This window comes from Medicago sativa, chromosome 7, assembly GCF_051527215.1.
Source record: "Medicago sativa cultivar Bolivia chromosome 7, Bolivia_mono, whole genome shotgun sequence".
Lineage (NCBI taxonomy): Eukaryota > Viridiplantae > Streptophyta > Magnoliopsida > Fabales > Fabaceae > Medicago > Medicago sativa.
Window position 1 is genome coordinate 98,615,688 of NC_140755.1, and position 21,222 is coordinate 98,636,909.

General features: G+C 32.0%; 2 protein-coding genes across 3 annotated transcripts; both read right to left on the reverse strand.

The window, feature by feature from the left end:
* Nucleotides 1-4,690: 4,690 nt before the first annotated feature.
* LOC146911003 (arginine-glutamic acid dipeptide repeat protein) lies at nucleotides 4,691-10,092 on the reverse strand. 2 transcript variants are annotated; one of them, XM_085722679.1, is made up of 5 exons: nucleotides 9,952-10,092; nucleotides 9,713-9,828; nucleotides 8,023-8,745; nucleotides 5,897-6,868; nucleotides 4,691-5,866 (listed from the first exon to the last, which is right to left on the reverse strand). In XM_085722679.1, exons 3-5 carry the CDS (start codon nucleotides 8,743-8,745, stop codon nucleotides 4,814-4,816), a joined length of 2,748 nt encoding a protein of 915 aa, XP_085578805.1. In that variant the 5' UTR covers nucleotides 9,713-9,828; nucleotides 9,952-10,092; the 3' UTR covers nucleotides 4,691-4,813. The 2 variants fall into 2 exon arrangements, with proteins under 2 accessions (XP_085578805.1, XP_085578804.1); XM_085722678.1 differs by having other exon boundaries at nucleotides 4,691-6,868.
* A 4,606-nt stretch (nucleotides 10,093-14,698) lies between these two features.
* Nucleotides 14,699-21,002, reverse strand: LOC146911004 (potassium transporter 5-like). Its single transcript, XM_085727035.1, has 8 exons — nucleotides 20,682-21,002; nucleotides 19,156-19,381; nucleotides 18,097-18,348; nucleotides 17,822-17,872; nucleotides 17,408-17,668; nucleotides 17,146-17,313; nucleotides 16,546-16,800; nucleotides 14,699-15,798 (listed from the first exon to the last, which is right to left on the reverse strand). The coding sequence occupies exons 1-8, from the start codon at nucleotides 20,856-20,858 to the stop codon at nucleotides 14,867-14,869; spliced, it is 2,322 nt and encodes a 773-aa protein (XP_085583161.1). The 5' UTR covers nucleotides 20,859-21,002; the 3' UTR covers nucleotides 14,699-14,866.
* Nucleotides 21,003-21,222: the final 220 nt, after the last annotated feature.

Below are 21,222 nucleotides of genomic sequence, written 5' to 3' on the forward strand. Positions count from 1 at the left end.
GAAACCATAAGATTTTCATAAATATATATTTGATTTAAAAATATGAATTCTACATATGAGTTTACTTAAAAATAGGGACCAAAAGTAGTGATTGAAAATTTTATAGGGACTAAAAGTTGAAGGAAAATTTTAGAGGGACTAAAACGAAAAGTTGGTATATTTATAGGGACCAAAAACATATTTAACCCAAAAAATTATGTGAAAAGGTGCGATGGCTCAAAATCTAGCACATATGTCATCACCCTTGGGGGAGAGACACAACACTTACGATCCGTTTGGTTCGAGAGTTTTGGAAGGGAAGGGAGGGGAGATTTTTAATTTGAAGTGTTTGGTTCAATTTTTAGAAGGGGAGGGGAGGGGACGGGAGATGAGCAAATTTTATTGCACTGTCAAAATTATCCTGATATTAATTTAAAATCTCAATATTATCTTTGTAACAGCATTTATTATTATTATTATTATGTTATATTATCATTGAAACAACTTTTACTATTATTAAATTATATTATCTTGTAACAACTTTTATTCCATATTATTAACAATTTTTTCTTGTAACAACTTTTATTCCATATTATTAACAATTTTTCCTTGTAACAACTTTTATTAATCCTTGTAACAACCCTATTACTAATCCATTATTCCATCCATCGTCTACATCATGTTGTTATCGATTACATCGTTATTGTTTCATTACTTTATGTTATCGATTACATCGTTATTGTATTATCCTTATTTAATTAAGTTTTTTTTTTGTAGTGGCCGGGGTTTGAACCCCGGACCTTGCATATTTTTATGCATTGTCCAACCAACTGAACTAAGTTCACGAGGACATCCTTATTTAATTAAGTTTATCCCATCCCCTTTGAACCAAACACACTTTTAATTAAAATATCCCCCTCTCCTCCCCTCCGTTAAAATTCCTCACCTTAACCATTGAGCAAACACCACCATTTAGTAACTGGTATCAGCCTCGGTTCTACCATTATTAGTGTGTTGGATGAGTCAATAAAGTATTGTTTATTCGAATATCTCTTTCTTCTTATATTTTTTGTAAAAGATCCTTTAATAACCAAGATTCTTTAAAAATATACTTTTAATATAATTGACAAAACGAGTTAAAAAGAAATATATCTATGTAATAGTCACTAATAAGTAAAATTATTAATTTTGATGCCCCTAAAAAAATAGTGCAAAAAGAAATATATCTATGTAATAGTCACTAATAAGTAAAATTATTAATTTTGATGCCCCTAAAAAAATAGTGCCTCCGGTTGCCGCTCATTCCGTCCACCCTCAAAGCCACCCCTGATTGATATTATAGTGAACATTAATGGTTCGACTTTAATACTGCAGAAACTGAACTGCTTCCTTTCATCAAAGTGGCATGAGTTTACCAACAAATAAAGATATTTTGTGAGAAGAATCAATTAACTAAATTATTGTTTACATGATCCAAAAGTCCAACAAAATTATGTCTTCTTTGCTCCAGCGCACAAGATTAATCAAGTAAACTTAATTATATAAATTATCATTGATCCATTGATCCATACACTTTTTGAAGAAGCAAAATTAACCCACCTATCTTGATGTCAAGGATTTCAAACTATCTTGAAAGAGATTCACATTTATTCTTATTGCACTCAATTTACATAAACTGACTGAGCAAATCAAATTTAAAATTTAGTATGTTTACACCCGCTTTAAAATTTATTTGTGTCATCATCTCCAAGTCAAGATCTTACTATCTTTAAGGTTCAAATTATTTGTAAAAGAGATGGGCTAATTGTTTACATATTTACTAGACGTTTTCATTTCAAGATATTTCTTATATATAGGGAAGACAACTTAGTTGGGTTGTCTCGTGCATTCAGTTATGCTTAACGCACAAAACAATAAAAATTGTCTAGATAAGACTCATAAATAAAATGGATGATGAACTTCTTACCAATATTAGAATCGTGTATATTGAAAAATATATTGTTAGTTAATTATCATTGAAAAATATATTGATAGTTTGTTTAGTACAACATCAACTATGAATGAATTTGAGCATGCCAAGTGTTGGTCATAGATGTGAGGATGACATATGTGCTAGATCTGAAACCAATGAATTTGAAAAAAATGAAATACCCCTGATTGAAAAATACCATCGCCTACTTTATTTTTATTTTTTTGTGGTTAGTTTATATTTTATACAAGTAAAAGTTATCGTGATTTTATTTTGTTTATTAATTACGTTTGATATATTATCTTTAAAAGTATATTTCATTTTTGTTTTTATATTTGACCCTCTTAAAAAAATTATGGTAGCTCTGCTACGAATTGTGAGTTAGGCATGAGGATGATTTTATGATAAACGTTCATCCACAATTATGGGATCTTCATCCTTAGCCTTAGCCACTAACAATTCGGCAACTTTAAGCTATAGTATGCTAAGAACAATAATATAAGTGAGACCGGACATCAGATCTATATTCAAAACCTTAAGTCATTGAGTCTATATGCTCTCTCATTATATGTTGTTCAACTTCAACTATTTCATTCAATGTAGGACTTTAACTCACATTTGATACATTACAACACATTTCTTCTTCGAACGGGTTTTGTATGGTCCTTTATCATCTTTTTTCTTTTCACTGGGTTGTTTAGTTTTTATAATTTATCAAACTCAGCTTCAACTATTCAATTCAATGTAAGACTTTGACTCACATTCGACATATCACAACACATTTCTTTTCAAAGGGTTTTTGTATGGTCCTTTATTGTCTTTTTTCTTTTCATTAGGTTGTTTAGTTTTTATAATCTATCAAACTTAGTGTAACAATGCAATAATTGTATATCAACATAAAACTTTGACATGTTTTTCCAACAAACAAGTTTTTTTTGTTAATAAGTTCAAAATCTAAAGTTCGAATCACAACCTTTACATATAGAGGTGTCAAATGGGCTGGCCCGACTACATTAATGGGCCAGCTCGGCCCAACCCATTTATAATTGGGTCATAGATTCTAGGGCCCGACCTGGCCTGTGTGGGCCATGGGTCAGCCCGGCCCGACCCATTTATTTTTTACTTTTAAAATTTATTCATTATTTTTTATGTATTTTTAATATATTAGTCACTCACCACTATTTTTTTGCTAAAATATGATTAGATGGACATAAAAGTGTAAATAATTTTTACATTAACATTGAATATTAATGAAACTCTAGATTATTCATTCAATTAAATCAAATTAATAATTTATAAACTTCAAAAAATTTAAAACTTTAAGCTAAATTCATTCATTTTCATTTATTTAAATATTTTTTATTAATAAATTTTAAAATAGTTGATATTTTTTTTCAAAAATATACTATTCATTTAATATAAATTAAATTAAATAGTAATAATGGGCCGGCCCAAAGCCCGATGGGCCAGCTCGGCCCGGCTCAATTTTTGTATGGGCCAAATGGACTTGGGCCAAAAAAACCCGAGCGTGTTTTTGGGCTAGTTTTTTAGGCCCACCCCGGCCAAAAATTGTGGGCTAGTGAGCCGGGTATTTACATATATAATACAATATCCTTACCATTTGAGTTAATCTCACATAAACAACAAGCCTTAGTTTTAGTAACCTGCCTTGTGGAATGTTGCTTTAGTTTTTTTTTTTTTTTTGGTTACACATGTTGCTTTAGTTTTAGTTACAAGCTTTAATCTCACATCACATAAATTAATAAAAGTAATAAATCAATGGAAAGAGCTTCACCAAAACACTCACACACACAAATGGCTTTGTGTGGCCGTAAAAAGCTCGATTGGTTTTCAATTTTTATATACCATATAATATAATATAGGTTACTTTACTTCTACTATAATCAATTCAACCGAGAGCTATTTTTATCCAAGGATGTTTCGTCTACATTAAAAAAAGCGGATATTGTTTCTTTCAACATCAATTGGCGGGGATTACAGTACTTGACAAACCGTTACAGTTTACTCCTATTTATTTCATCCCCTCTAAAGGCATATACTGCAAAGTATTTTACTTCATTAAATGAGTATGTGCCTATATGACACATCAAAAAACTAACATATATCATATTCATAACAGACATTGTGCTAATCAATAGAAAACCTATGGTAGTTAGTTACAATTTGCACTAAAATAATATCATTTGTTGGAAGCTAAATCTGTCGCAAGACTGCATGAGTTAGAACTTAGAATATATTCCCTTCATCTCATACTATGTCTCATTTTGAATGTGCACACTTCTTAAGAAAATAATAACTTATACCTATTTTAATATAAAGTATTAGGTTAAAGACTAAAAATCATTGTACTTCGATTATTATTTGTCCACCATATACTTGCAAACTACTTTAAAAAAAAAAAAAGTAACATCTTTTTTGAGTAAACAAGGGTACATATTGGTAAAAATAATAAACGTTGTATTGATATTATAAATTATAAAATGAAAAAATAATTTGAGACAAAAATATTCCAAATGTTACACCTAATATGAGATAGATGGAGTAATTGTTTAGTCATCCATGCTGAATTAATATTCCTATAATGATATGAAACAGAAACTACCCACATACCTTTTTATTATTTTACCTCTAGCAATGCATTACTCTTGTTAATAAAGAGCTTTACCCTTTCTCTTAGAATTTTGTCAACAATTGTCCTTCGTCTTTAAATCAATAATCATATGAATCAAATCTTATGCTATTTTATTATTCTATCAGTCAAATACTGAAGGAAAAAAAAAAAGTAAATCAATTATAGACTAATGGCTTTGGACTTCACGTATAGCAACTGTTTATGGATACTTTTTAAACAATGAAACTATATTCCTTGAAAACATTCTCCTCCTTTGCACTTGTCTCAGTCAAAGAATTCCCAATGCTATCATCACAAGTAGCACTGATAATTGTCTCGTTACTTGCACGTAAACATTGGGACTTCAAATTAATATCTGAAGATTCTGTGTTCTTCCTCTTCCTCTTTGAGTTGAGAAATCCGTACTCAAGAGCTTCCAATGCCTTTGTGGTTAACGGCCGGTTCCTTGTACTTTGACGGCGGTTAACAGTGATCGGTTGCTGCTCCTTATTTAAATCAGGAATCTCCTGTATCGCGTTGAACTGGGTTGTCTCAGATGAAGATGACAGTGTATGCGCACATTGGTCATCGTTTTGTTGTATTGCCTTAGAGGATTGTATTTCCATTTCAAGTGCTAAGTCAGGTGCAACTTGAGGAAAATTCAAGTCAAGTGCAGCTTGAGGAAAATTCAAGTCAATCAACATCCTATTTTCAGAATTTTTTTCTGAAACTTCTCCAACCTGGTGATTCTCACTGACGCTGCCTTCATTGTTCACGTTCGGATTGCCTTTAGCCAGATAACTTGGGAAAGACAGAGTTTCTAAACTTACATTCAAATCCAAGCCCTCATATGCTTCATGTGGATTTGACGGTGAAAATGGCTCATTTAAATCAAAATTTCTGTCCATAGAAGTATTATCAGCACTAAGGCTAGACTCTCCATTGTTACAAGCTCTCAACTGCTGCATTTCTGTGGTGCAGGGAAGATTTTCTGTGCAATCATCAGATGTCATCTTTTGAACCAATGGCTGCTCATTCATCTCCCTTGAATGCTCATCATCATGCAGATCAGAATGGCATTTTTTATTTTCTACTTCTACTTCAGTAGTGTTGAGGGTCTCTAGATTATGAGTATGACCTGATGAGTCTACGCAGACCCCCTTATCTGAAATTTCTTTAGGATGGATGTAGGAATTAGCATGTTCAACATGGAAAGAAGAATTAGCATGTCCAACCTTACCTTCAATAGGACTTGAAGCATTAGCTTGCTCAATCTGATGTTCAACCTGATCTTCAACAGAACTAGCATGTTCAACCTGATCTTCAACAGAACTAGCATGTTCAACCTGATCTTCAACATGATGCGAAGAATTAGCATGTTCAACCCGATCTTCAACACGGCATGATGAATTAGCCTGTTCAACCCGATCTTCAACATGGTGGGAAGAATTAGCTTGTTCAACCGGATCTTCAATAGGTATTGAAGCATTAGCTTGCTCAATCTGATCTTCCAAGTCTTCAGATGTAGTTGTCTCAGATTCACTAGAACTGCAGCTTGAGATGGTAGACATATTCGCAGGTTGGAAAGGTAAGCTTTTCATCTGTCTCACTTTACGTTGATCTGTATCATGAACCATGCTGGTATCTACAATTGTAAATTTCACGAGATCCGGTTTGCAATTTGAATTGTGAGATTGAAACGAAGGACATTGAAGTGTATTTGACACGCCATCTAGGGCTTGTTTGTTTTGCGTGTTTTCCTTATCTTCACTACTCTCAGTTGCCTGAATTTCAGTCTCAAGAAGCCTAGGGTCAGATGCCACTTTATTCAGTACATCACTTATAGAATCGAAGTATTGGCTACCTTTTGCCAGTTTCCTTCTTGAAAATTTCTTAACACCAGGCACAAGAAAAACCAAAGATTGTTTTGTTCCAGAAACAAAACTGTCCTTTGGCTCTTCAGAACGCCAACCGTTTGCTAAAAGACGAGGCCAAACAGCTTCCCAGAAGAGATCACTGGATCGAGCTTTACTTAATCTAAAATTCCCCGTTAGAATCTTGATTATATCTGCAGATGCTAGAGAGGAGCAAGCTTTGCCGGCTGGTACTTCATGGCGAACAGAAAAGACGTGATTGGTCTTTGGTGGCTCAAGAGCAGTGCCTGTGAGGTCATGTTTCCCTTTGCCGATACCTACTGCAGCTATAAGGAAGTCGATGCCAACAGCATTCTTTAAAGCAAATACATATTCTTCAAATGGCATCTTTCCTTCCCCAAAATTTCTCGAAATCTGCAGTGTGTAATATTTACGTGAGTTCAGGAAAACTGTTTTTCTGGTGAGGAAATACATGGGTTTAGAGAAATACAAAATTACAGATGCAGCTTAGCAGCATGTTTGCAATGGCTATGTGAACTATGAACATGTTTAGAAGATAGCATCTATACTAATATTTAAGAAATGGTAATATTAGAAATAATGTAAAAAGGACAGTTAATTTTGTACGATAATATGTAAATAGGATAGATAAGGCTGTGTGATAATACGATAACTTGTACCATGCTCGGGAAATGTTACTTATTTGAACAGTCTTGATCACAGCATCAAATTATTCAAATGCAGAGACCCAGGAAACAAGGAAAATCGCTAACTCTGCTACTTAGTTTCTTCTAAGAATAGGAAATGTCAGATTATCAGAAAATTGTCAATAAGGGCGTCATCATACACATTTGTTGTTGTCATGTTTTTGTCTCTCTTCTTTTCCATTGATTACCACATCTATTCTTAATGCAACTTCAATGACTAATATAACAGCAAATAGTTGCTGAAATTTCTAATTTATAGCACTACTGATTGTCAATAAGCATCATGATAGTCCACATATCAGCAAAGATGTTTTCATAACAGTATGGTCCTGGTTATGTTGAAACGATATCTTTCATTTCAAGTTCAAATATTAGCATCACCTAAGGCCACTAAATGCAAAACTACTTCACAAGATAGCTAGTAGCATGGGCAAGATAATTTTCCAGAAGGTAGTTGACAAGATCTTAAAAGACAATAATCATGATAGAAACATTGTGGCCAACATATGTGTACAAATTGAATATTATACCAAGGATATATAACAAACAGAAATTGGTGAAAATATCATTTTCAGATGTTTCTTAACATGTCAATGAAATCTAGAGCTTGCTGATGATTAATTAGTTAACCTCCAACAAAAATCATTGTTTAACAAATAGACCTTTTGAACAAATATATAAGTCAAGAGCACCAACTAAAATGTTTAAATCCTGCAAGAACATTGCTTAACGAGGTATACATTTATATGGCAATTCCATTTTGTTGCAGCCGAACTCCGGATTACTAGGGCCCCCTTCCCCTAGGAACCGGAGGGTTAACAAAAAAATAAAAATAACGTCAGTCTCAGATCAGAGATATACCTCAACCAAAGTAGCTTGAGAGTCCTGTGACACACGGGAAAATAATCTTGATAGCAATTCTTGTTGCCTCCAACCGGTGAATATTTTCTGGCCAAATATACATCGCTTAGTTTTCGCCTTCCGGCATCCTGACCATCGGGAATATCCTTTAGACTTAAAAAATTTACTGTAATAGAAAAACAATATGTCTCCCATACTCTTAGTCCCAACAAATCTCTTCAAAAAATTAAGGTTCTTCCCAAATGCATAGAGGCCAAGAAGAAAACTGTCATATTCAGTATCAGTCCAAGACTGATCATTCGGCGATTCAGGAAGAAGATACTTGCCACTCGACGAGTCAATATCTGTCTCACCATTTCTATAAGAGGATTTAAAATTTGAAAACCCTCCTCCATTTTTTCCTTCATAAATAACATGCCCCTTTCGACTTGTGACAGATTCTAAAGGCCTATAACCGCAACTCCTTTCGGATTCACAATGTGTCCACATAAGAGGAAGTGGTAATCCTACTAAAAAAGACTCTGGCATATTGAGCTCGGTTTCGGAATCTCTTGTCTTTTTTGCAAGCTGAGAAAGATAAGGTGGTGTCATAAGTGGAGGAAGTTCTGCCTGGTACTCGTCTCCAACACGAGGTACCACGTCCGGATCATCTTCAATGCCAGAAACACCGGCAGGTTCCATTTCAGTGTCTTCGTTGTTGTCATCAAAACAACTCGGATTCATCTGCTAATAATGTACAATGTGTTGAAGAAATTATAATATAACAAGCTTTTCTAATTTAAAGCAGCAATATCATCATTCATTATTCTTGCCCCCTCAGTAGCACAAACACTTCTGATTGAAGGTATGTCACGTGTCCGACACGTGTCAAAGACACCAACACAACACAAACACACGTGATTACATTGAATTATGTCATTTTCTCAAATTATTATCGACGTTCATGTTGTGTCGGTGTGAGACACTGAGCATATGTCGGACACTAGGACGTCTTCAATCTGAAGTGTGGATACTACATAGCTTGCCCCTCATTGCAATTGCAAAGCATTAAGCACAACAATTTATTCAATCACAATAAGTGAATTGGTAACCAATTCAAATTCATGAACAAAACTAAAGCAAAATCTTGTATGTTAAATTAAAAAAAAAATATTCAAAAAAAAATAATAATTAAATTCATATTTTACTCACATCAGAAAATTCATATATATTTATCCATTACTGCAGAAAATGTAATTCGTACATATTCCCAATAAATAAAATAATTATTGCGTTGCTAGAATACAAAAAAAATGGATGTGAATCTTTACAAAGATAAAAGAGAACATTCTGAAAATCCAATCACGCAAAAAAGGCACTAGACATTCACAACTAACGATAATTTCAAACCTAAATCAAATTTCCACTTTATAGTGATTAAACACTACAGAAAAAAACAATTAAAAAATAAAAAATCGAATCAGAAAACGAAATACGAAGTAACTTCACAGTGATAAAAAAAAAAAAACAAACTTGATATATAATTATACTCACAAAGTGAAGTAATGACAGAAGCAATAACAATGGGGTTTATTACGAGAATTGAGAGAAAAACCCCAAAAAAATGTAAAATTTGATAATAAATAATTAAGACAAGTAGAAAAAACATGCAGAAAGTAGTAATGATTAGAGAAAAGACATGTAATGTAACCTTGATAGAGTTGAATTCCCACGTGTGAAAATCGACCTGGGAAAATGGGTAGAATCAACAAACAAACCTCAATTGTCAACGTGTTTATTTCTATGCTGCGGTGCTGTTGAGAACAACTGAAAATTATAATAACACAGACATTAATTAACTTAATTCAATTAATTAAAACAAGAAAATGATTTATACTAATATAAATATAAAAGAGTAGAGAGAAGAAGAACATAGTAGTAGATTATTACTAGTAACTACTCGTATTATCGTAAACATAGCTAAACTTATGACAGCAAAGTTGTGTTTCACCGAAGAGAGAGAGAGAGAGAGAGAGAGGACCAAGAAAGAAAACTAGCGATCAAAAGAATAAAGAAAGGAAATTCTCCGACGTTGAAACTTGAATCTAAGCTAACTTTTATATTCATTCATTGGCTAAATAAATAAATAAACTCCTCACTTCTATGTAAACATAAAATAAAAACAATCCTACATTACATCCTATCACTATTATAAATAAACATTTGTTTTCAATTCAAAAGGAGTATAAATAATGTATTTAGACTATAATATAAATCAAATACATAATTTACTCAATAAATCTGAAGAAAAAAAAAATTACTTATTACGGTGATCGAAGAGAGTAATTTTGTGTTTATTGACCTAAAATATTCTTTATAATGAGCTATTCATTTGTTAAAAAAATCTCGAATAAATACACAAATACTTAAAGTTTATTTGTATAACTTTTCTAAAAAAGACCAATATTTTTTTAAAAAATATAATCATTTTTAAGAGTATAAGATATTTTTGTTAAAACTTTAAAAACATGTTAAAAAACATCTTCTTCTTTTTTTGACGTTAAAAACATCTTCAATCGAGAAGATGATATAATTTATGAATAGTTTTCAAAAAAGAATTTTTTTTGTAAAGGAAAGCGAAAACAAAATAGAAATATTTTAGAAATAAAGGAAAGCGAAAACAAAAAGAATTAATATTTAAAAAATGGTTTTTATTATGATGAACAAACACAAAATGGTTTTTTATTTTTTTATAAAATCTTTAAAAAAATTGAGGGATATAAAATCTTTAAATTATTAAATATTAAAAAAATATATAATTTGTAAGAGACTCTAAAAAGAACAAGTCAATAAAAATATGATTAATTTTATTTATCATTTTTTAATAAATGAAAAAGGATCCAATGGATCATTTTTTAGAGAGAGTCATTTATTGTGAGATGGGGAACTACCATTTATAAATGCTACAGATATCTTTTATTTTTTCTTAATGATGCAAAGATCTTTTTCTTTAGGAGTGGTGAGATCTTCCATAAAAGGTATTGGATTGTATTATCTATTAATTAACAATTGTATGACATCGTATTGGTTTTTTTTTATCATTTCTTGATATATTGATTTTTATAACACCGTGAAAAAAAATATCCTTAAAAGTATTTGTGATTAATTAATTATGAAATAAAAAGGGCTACAGTATTTAAATTCATCTTACGTGAGACAAGACAGCACATCAAGACATTGTTTTAATTTGTATTGATTGTATTAATTAAGTTTACAGTCAAAAAAAGAATGCTATTAATTGTTCTTTTTAAAGGGATTGTATTAATAACTTTTTTTAAAAGGAGGAATTGTAATTAGTTAACTAATCAAAAGAGTCCATATTTGATTTTTTAAGAATTTTCAACCAATCGTCGTCTTTTTCTTTTTACTTTTTTTGGCTATAAACTATCGTCGTTAGTCTTATCATCTCTAATAAAATAAAATAATATTAGAAAATAAAAAGAAGGTTTGGTCGTTTAGTTGGGATCTATGAGATCCCTGTACTCATACTGTTTGTTTTTAGAGAGAAGGTAAAAATCGATTAGGGGTAAGGTAGTAAATTGAGTAGTGTAGGACTGTACTGTTGTTGCCTTAACAATAGCAAATCATCATTTTTGTTTGGATTATGGTTGAGCTGGCAGTGTCCCTGAGCAAATAGGGTACAGTTACCGATTCCAACGGAGACGTGACAAACTTGCAAGCAAGCAGCATTGCAGCAATGGTTGTCCTTTTTTTATCCCCTAGTTTTTTTTTTTTAATCTGAAATTTGATAGAAAAGTAAATAAAATCTAACCATTAATTACTTGCAACAACCATGATTTCATATAGTTTTAAACTTGCAAAATTACATTTATAATAACTTTTATTTTGATTCTTCCCTCAACAAACAAAAAAAAAACTTTTAATTTGAAAAATTAAGTTGGTCTAAAATGAGGTGATAAAATATGATTACATGTGACCATAACTCGGTTAACATAGACAATGCATTGTTATACGTAGGGGTGTAACGGTTCGGTTTGGATTGGTTTTCAGTCAAAAAAATGTCTGAACCGATGAAATATTCATCGGTTCGGATTGGTTCGTTTTCACTGTTTTTCAAAAAAGAAACCGAACCAAACTAATCGGTTTGGTTCGGTTTGGATTGGTTCGGTTGATCGGTTTGTTTAATAATATAATTAAAAAAAAATTCATATTCACACAAAAATATTTCATAGAACTTTGTATAATTGTATTTCATATTTTGTTTTTTCATGTTCTCTATTTTTCAAACAACTTTTCATAACTAACTTTACTCAATATTTCATACATATGATCCAAAATTCATTCATCCATCATTCTTCAAAAACAACTTCATCAAACTTAAATATTTCAATCATCCATGATACATACATGCATCATTCATCAACAACACAAAAATTCCAAAAAGCACATCCTAAAATTAAAACATAGTCAAAATGACAAATCAATGACATAAACATGATAAAACTAACCAAGAGATAAATGATCGCAGCGGTGGCCGGTGGTGAACAATTGGTTTGGTGTGGTTGATGGCTAGGGTTTATTTTTTAGTAGAAATGAAAAAGTCTGATGAGATGAGATGAAGATAATGATGAGAGAAAGTGAATGGATTAAAAAGTATTTTATGTTGGACTTTAATTTTGGGATTAACCATAAGTTTGTGTGAGGTAGGATAATATAAATATTAGTAAAATAAGGAGTGGGGTTATCATCGGATTGGTTCATCGTTTTCACGGATCTCGAAATGAAAAACCATGAACCAAACCAAACTAGATTGGTTTTGATTGGTTCGGATCGGTTTCAAACCGAACCAAACAAGGTCGGATATTTTTTCGGTTTGGTTCGGTTTGGACTTTCGGTTTCGTTGGTTTAGTCCGAACCGCTTACACCCTTAGTTATACGCATGTGTCTGGTCCGAACCCCGGACACTCATTTCTTCATTTTAAAAATTGAATTTTAGTCAAAAAAAAATATATGAGTACCTATGAGCAATGAAATTGCAAGAGATTTCTTTTAGTTAGACAAAAAAAATTTAGTTTGAATCAATGCTGAGAATGCAACAATCTTTCCCTCAAAAAAAAGAAAAAAGAATGCAACAATGTTAAATCTCTTAAAGACGTTTGACCATCTATTATCGTTTCCAACCCAATTGAAGTTGTGCACATATGATACTCAACAACAACAACAAGCAAATCTTACCTCACCAAGTGGGATCATCTACATGGATCACACCATAATGTTCTATCATAAAGCACACATCATTATAGTTTTTTTAAATCTTCATCTTTATTTTAATACGACTATCTTTAATCTGATCTATTATCTCTACTAAAGAATATGTCTTTTTTCTATGTGCCCAAAGTATCTAAATCTATTTTCACCATCTTTTCTATAAACGGAAGAAAAAAAATATGACTTTGGTTACAACTCTCATCAAGAAATTAGTTTTAGACTAATGAGTCAATATTTATTCAATTCAAGTCAACTAAGCTTTGTTCACACAGTAAAATATCATCATTTGAGAGACCATTTCAGACATATTCAATTCCGATTCAAATAGACAACAATCAAAATGCCGCAATTTATTCTAGAATGATAGCAATATTGATTTTTCCATATTCTTCTTCATTCTAAAATTTATGTATTGGCCATAAAAGTAGCTGCTGTTTCATTCATTCAAAAAGAATTTAAGATCAGAACAGGTTTAAGAGGATGGATGAATGAAACAACTAATTTAAGACCAGTCTATCATTTATATCTATATGTAAAAATGGTTTTATACTTGGAAGTATACATCTAAAAAATAAAGTTTTTGTAGTTTATGAATGTTTAAATTTAGACAAAATATACTTTGGGAGTTAAGATCCTCTCCATTTACTTAAAATAAATGGATAATGTCATTTGAGGGGTAACCTTGGCGCAACTGGTAAAGTTGTTGTCATGTGACTGTAAGGTCACGAGTTTAAGTTCTGGAAACAGCCTCCTGTGTGAAAACAGGGTAAGGCTGTGTACAATACACCAAATGGTGGGACCCCTTCCCGGACCCTGCGTATGCGGGAGCTTCAGTGCATCGGGTTGCCCTTTAAATGGATAATGTCATTTGGTGAGAGATGGATACAAAAAAAGTATATAGCGGAGCCTACCACTAAGTCGGTCACACCACTATTAATTATGATCAAACTTCTGTGTCTTTATCTTTTCAAATGAAAGAAATAAAGACTGATAAATGGAGAGGATCTTAACCCCGTCTTACTATCTTTGTTGTTCAAACCACTAGCCTCTTGTGTGAAAACATGGTAAGGCTGCATACAATACACCAAATGGTGGGACCCCTTCCCGGACCCTGCGTATGCGGGAGCTTCAGTGCACCGGGTTGCCCTTTAAATGGATAATGTCATTTGGTGAGAGATGGATACAAAAAAGTATATAGCGGAGCCTACCACTAAGTCGGTCACACCACTATTAATTATGTTCAAACTTCTTTGTGTCTTTATCTTTTCAAATGAAAGAAATAAAGACTGATAAATGGAGAGGATCTTAACCCCGTCTTACTATCTTTGTTGTTCAAACCACTAAGTTGTGAGTTGAGGATCATCAATAGAGCATACATAAAAAAACGACACCTAATATTAACTCAATGTAGCATTCTAATCTATTGTGCCATTAAATCATAATAACTAGAACAAAAGTACATTGTGAGTTGAGATGAGGATTATCAATAGAGCATACATTATATTTCTTTTTTTTTTTTTTCCATCTAATTTTCTCCCTTTCTTCCAATGTTATATGTACACAATTTTATTTAATCTTATAGCTCATAAGTCATTCCCACTTTAACCATACGTTTATGAGGAATATCAAATAATTTTTCACTCTGCCTCAAATTTTTCTTCAAGAAATTGTAGGCATAATCAATCAAAATCCTCTTTCCAATGCCAGCTCCTTTACCAGCAATCACCTCATTTTCACCAATCAAGTGAACAACACCAGCCCTTGATGCTTTTTCAACTGCCTCAATCTCTTTTTCAATTTCCTCTTGTACTCTTTCTTCATCAATAACTTCTTGTGCTTCATCAACATTCAAGTTTTCATCATTTTTACCATCTTGTATCACTTTTTGAGACCAATAGTATTCCTTAACAATAAATTCCTTCAACCTCTCAACCATTATTTTCTCAAAAGGCTCTTGCTCGTTGTGCGTATCGGTGTATCCGTATCGAACAACACATCGAAATACATTGAGTTCTTTAGGTTGTACTCGGCGAAAAAGGAACCTTTCTTCCACTGGGACTTTACTAATAGGCAAGGATTTGATTGAAACAAAAACAAGGACAGTGTGTAGTGCAGGCACATTTGCAACATAATGCTTGAAAATTGGTGGAATGCCTTGAACAAGCTCAGAGTAAAACATTGCAAGACCGGGCAATCGACATAAACTTGTGTCACAAACAACCTCTCTAAGCTTCTCAGGTGAAATCTTGTGATCGAGTTCGTAATAGTACTTCTTTCGATACACGTTATTCCATACATACATGACGAACATTAGAATCGCAGCAAATGCAAGAGGAAGATAACCCCCTTGATCAAATTTGTATAAAACTGAGCTTAAATAAAGAAGCTCCACTGAACCAATGATGAGAACATAGCTAATGATCAAAAGTATGTGAGTCTTCCATATCATTATCATGATTAGTACGAGAAAAGCAGATGTTAGCGTCATCACGAATACTACTGCTATCCCTGCATTGCACAAATGTATCCATTAAGAATTAGAATTTCATTGCTCAAAATATTTTACTCGTAAAGTTGGCTTTGTTAATGCTAACATACTATAAAGTGAGAGACTTGCGTAAAACAAGAAAATTTAAGGGCATGTTTTTGGTCGTCCTTGAGATTTTGAGGATCATGTGTAAAGTATGAACATGCTGCCTACCCTATCTTTTTTTATAAATCGCACATGCGCACGCATGCTGTGCGCACGCGCGCACATATATAATATTTTTTAGCCTCAACAAGTAGCAACATGATGTTTGCTATTAGAGAATGTTCTTTCATTTTCAGTTTTCACATTCAATTACAAAATTATGACATTGATTTTATTATACCGATTTTGTTTTCAAAGATTCTCGAAGTTATAAGTAATGACACTTTCTGTTTGCATTGAATTGTTTGAGCTTATGTCCTAACTTAAATACTTTTGAGACCGTATGGAAGAACTTATGGAAACAATGTATGAGAAGTTTATAAGATGTGTTCAGCTTATTTACATAAGTTCTCCAAGATAGATTATGAAAATAAATTATAGCTTATGAAAACGGTTTAACTTTATTTTATCTTGTGTAAAGAAATATCTTGTACATAACCACTTTTATGATAAGTGCTTATGCTAAGGGGCAATTTTATAATTAAGAGTTAAAACTGCTATGAATAAATAAAAAATGTTTTCTCAAATCAAATAGATTAAGTGTTTGTAAGAGAAAGAGTTACCATAAGCATTGCCAATTTTTGTTGTGGTTTTGAAACCAACAGTGATGGCAATACAAGCTATCATGAGGATGTAATTAACTTCTGGGATATAAACCTGTCCTTCATACTTGGCTGATGTATGTACAATTTGCACACGAGGAAAACATCCCAATGATAAGGATTGTTGGATTATTGAGAAAGTCCCTGATATCATGGCTTGAGAAGCAATAATTGCTGCCAGAACAGCAATCACAAACATTGGCCAATACAGAGAGTCTGCAATACATGAAACCTTCATTAGTTTGGCTATTTTAATTAAAATAACTTTTTTATGTGCTTATATTACTCTTTAGTCCTTGTAACATGCATGTTTTCCTCCTTGTAATACTTATTTGTTCATTTTAGTCCCTACAAAATGAGAAAAGTTGTTTTTGACCTAGTGCATATTTGGAATCATACTAGGTTTAATGAAATTATGGTAGCCGTGTGATTTATTGAAGCTACAAAGTATAGTTTTTATAGAAACCAAAAAAATGTGTATGGAAATATACTAAAAGTCAATTGAGTATTTTCTAAAATAATAATTGAAATGGTATGTTGATGATTGAAACTAGGAATTACCTGGTATAGACATATAGAATGTCTCACCGACAAGATCATTGTTTTTGCGAAGAAAAGATGCTTGTCCAGCATAAGCCAAAATGAGAGCAGGGTAAGTCACAGAACACATACTTATCTGTATAGACCGAACAGTAAAGTGTCCAACATCAGCAAATAGTGCTTCAGTTCCTGCACAAAGAAACAAAATCACATCAAATTTATATTCTAGAGTTATTTGTATAATTGAATATATATAACCAAATGATATGATATGATTATGAACCTGTTATAGACAACACAACACCACCAAGAGAAATCCAAGCATCTTTTTTATTCCTGATGAAATAATCTACTATGTATTTTGGATTTATTGCTTTTATAACTGATGCATCATGCTTGATGAAATTGTAGATGCCAATGCCTCCAATGAATGTGAACCATATACAAATAATGGGAGCAAAACTGTAACCCACTTTGTCAGTTCCAAATCTCTGAACCATGAAAAGGCCAACCAAGATAGCAACTGATATCAGAACAATTTGATCTGCATGTGCACAACCAACACAAATAAATTGCATCAGTTAATAAGTACTATCTTAATTCATAATCATTGTCGAAAGACTTAAATGCAGTCAGTCACTTTTACTAGCAAATTTTATTAAATTTGTTAAAATGTCTGCCCCTGCAGGGTACCTACCGTCAGTTATTTGATTATCAGCTTGCTTGATCCCTCCCACAGCTGATAAAACTGCAACAAAATGAAACTTTTAGTTAGCATGTTTGCTTTTGCAGCGTGGACACACTTCATATTTTACAATAATACATATTCGACACTTCATTTTATCTCTCTATCTCTCTCTTCTTATAACATTTATGGCATCATTCTCTTTATCTCATACTCTCTCGACTCAAGATGTATACATTATACACTCATTAGAGGTGTACACCAAAAACTATTGGACCATAACTAACCAGAGATGCAAGGGGTGAGAACACCATCACCAATGACCATGGAAGTGCCAAGCATGGTAGCAAATAAGAGGAAGAGCTTGATGAAGTGACTGTTCTCAAGCGTAGATTTAACCTTTGATGCTCTTTTCTCACGGCGGTTGTTTGGCAATTGCAGCTGATAATTGGACACATCTGCGTCCTCTAGTTGTTGATTCGGAATAAGTCCCACTCTAGCGTAACGGCATATTAGAGAGTACAAAGCAAAAGTTCCACCTAACAAATTATGTTCAAACATGCATGTTAGTATATTGATGTGATATATGTGATAGATTGGGGAAGTGGTAGAAAGAGAAAAAATTGAAGTGTTGAAGAGATGTAGGGAATAGGTGCTCAAACATAATGGTTGGAGAAAATTGAGAATTTTTTTTTTTTTTTTATTTTAGAATTGAAAGAGTAAAAAAGATTATTAATGTATGATCGCTTTATACAGCGATACCAAAGTAATAAATATGACCAATATCAACTAAAAATAAATAATTTGAAACGTACTTAAACAATATTCAAATGTGTAACCAAAAAAATATTCAATAGGATCGACTTATCGTAAGGCCACTAAAAATCATCTTATTAAGACTTCAAATATATATTATATAACTTTTAGTTAATAAAAAGGCTTGATATATCCTACTGCTTTCATAATTGAACTGATGAATTCTTATATACAATTAATTTTATCTTAATAAAGATTTTTGACTTAATTTTCAACTGAAAAATATATTAAACGAAATTGATTAAATTAAGTTATTAAATGATTTTTTCTTCTTTCTTAAAAAAAAATGATTTTTTCTTCTAAAACATCAAGAAAATTACATTTAAATCAATATTACATAGTAATATTTCTAAAATAATCTTATAAACTTTAAAAAAAAAAAACTTATTTAAATTTCGCTTTAGAGTTCCTTATAAATAAATAAATTCCTAACAAATCTCAAAGTAGCCAAAATGCTCATAAACAATATTATGAAAACTAATAAAAAAGATTGAAGTGTGTCAGTGTATATAGTAGTTTACTGTACTAACCATCACCATTATCGGTGGCCCTTAGGACGAAGAAGACATACTTGAGAAGAGGGATGAGAGTGAGAGTGTAAAAGATTAAGGAAAGAACTCCCAAGATATCATCATTGTGCTTTATGCCATCAGTGAAGGTGCTTGAGAACACATACAACGGGGACGTTCCGATGTCTCCATACACTATTCCGATACTTTGAAACGCCAGTTGAAGTATTATTGCCGTTGATGGTCCCTACAATATAACATTACGTCATATAATTATTATTATTTTTTTCAAAAAGTCAATTTAATAATGAATGATATACTTTTTTTACGGAATAAATTCATATACTTTGTCGTATTTTTAAGTTAGACGAAATGAGAAACAATCTTTGAAACTCACACACACAAATAATGGGATTAGGGTCTAAACCTTGTTTATGGCGTCCAGCTAACAATTTTTACATTTTTGTCACTTAAGCTAGGTTTTATGGACTATATTTTGTTAGTTTTATTCATGGAAATACTAATATTTTACAAAATCTAACCCACTAATGGTTAATCCCTAAACACTAAAATTTTACAAAATATAACCCACTAATCGTTAATCCTTATGAAGCACAGATACCTCTAGGACTAGTTGTGTCGCTGTGTCTGACGCGTGTTGGACAACTAAGACCGATGTCCTAAATAAATTTATTTTTTTATATACTTCGACACTCTTAGACCGATGTCTGACTCCAATATAACACTCATACGAGTCGTGTCAGACAACTCAGACAAATGTCTGAAACACTTTTTTTCTTTGTTGGTTCCACACACCATAAATACAAGAGTTACATATGTGTTGAAAAAAGTTGATCAATTAGGGGTTATAAAAATCAAAGTTGATTACAACATTCTTAGTTTTTAGATAGTCTACCCTTCAGTCACTATTATAAGCAAAAAAAAAAAAAAAATTTTAGGTTCATTGAATAAATGTTGTTTCCAGTCATTATTGTAGACTAGATACATCCTCTATTCAATGAATATAAAAAGTTATTTTTCGCTTATAATAGTGATTGGAGGGTGTAGATAATAAATATATAAAGGTCAAATACTATGATATTTTGTTTTAGAATTTTTTTCGATGAAATAAATTGTTCAGGTTACATGCTTATATATGTATTTTGAATCTTTGATTTTCATTTTAGACCGTCTATAAATAAATTTTATATATATATATATATATATATATATATATATATATATATATATATTAGTGTCAATGTCCTATATTTTTTACATTAGTGATGTCGATGTGTCCATATCAGAGCCGCGTCAGATATCCGTATCAAAGTATGTGCTTCATAAGTTAAACCTGAATAATCAATTTGGCTGATTATTCCATGGAAGTTGGAAGGCGATAATACATGCATGCCTCTGTATATTATACACATATGTGATGATGAATTAATCTACATGAGTGATTAGTACTGTACAAGTTAGTACTACTATCTTTCAAAAAAAAAAATTAGTACTACTATGTTAACATAATTATACTTAGCACGTACTTTAGAGTGACGGGCATGGGAGATGGTACGAGATTCCATTTCAAGAGAATCGTTTCTTTGATACTTTTGCAACGAAAGCTGCTTCTTCTCTTGGATTAGTACTCTAGGATGATCAGAAACATGATTTTGTTGTATGCTCTCCATGTTCACAACTACTGCTTCTTCTTCTAAAGCCATTTTTAATTGAGACTGAGGTTTGTGAAGAGAGGATCTCGGTATAGTTCAGTGGAGACAAGTTCATATCATATGCATGAAGGGTTGTTTAAATAGAGAAAATTAGAATAGAGAGCATCCATGATGTTTGGAAGAAGGTGCAAAAGTCAGGATCAATAGCGTGTTCTGTTTTATTAGATAATAAACACATGCATTCTTTCCCACTTGCACTATTCAACGGTAAAAGTTACAAGTGATATATGTTGGTTGGCAACGGCCGCCTTTTTTTAGTTATTATTTTTTTTTTTTAAAAAAAAGACGTCATTAAAAATGTAAATGATGAATAACTAATATCAAGCTAATAGTATGCAATGGTAAAGTGCTTACA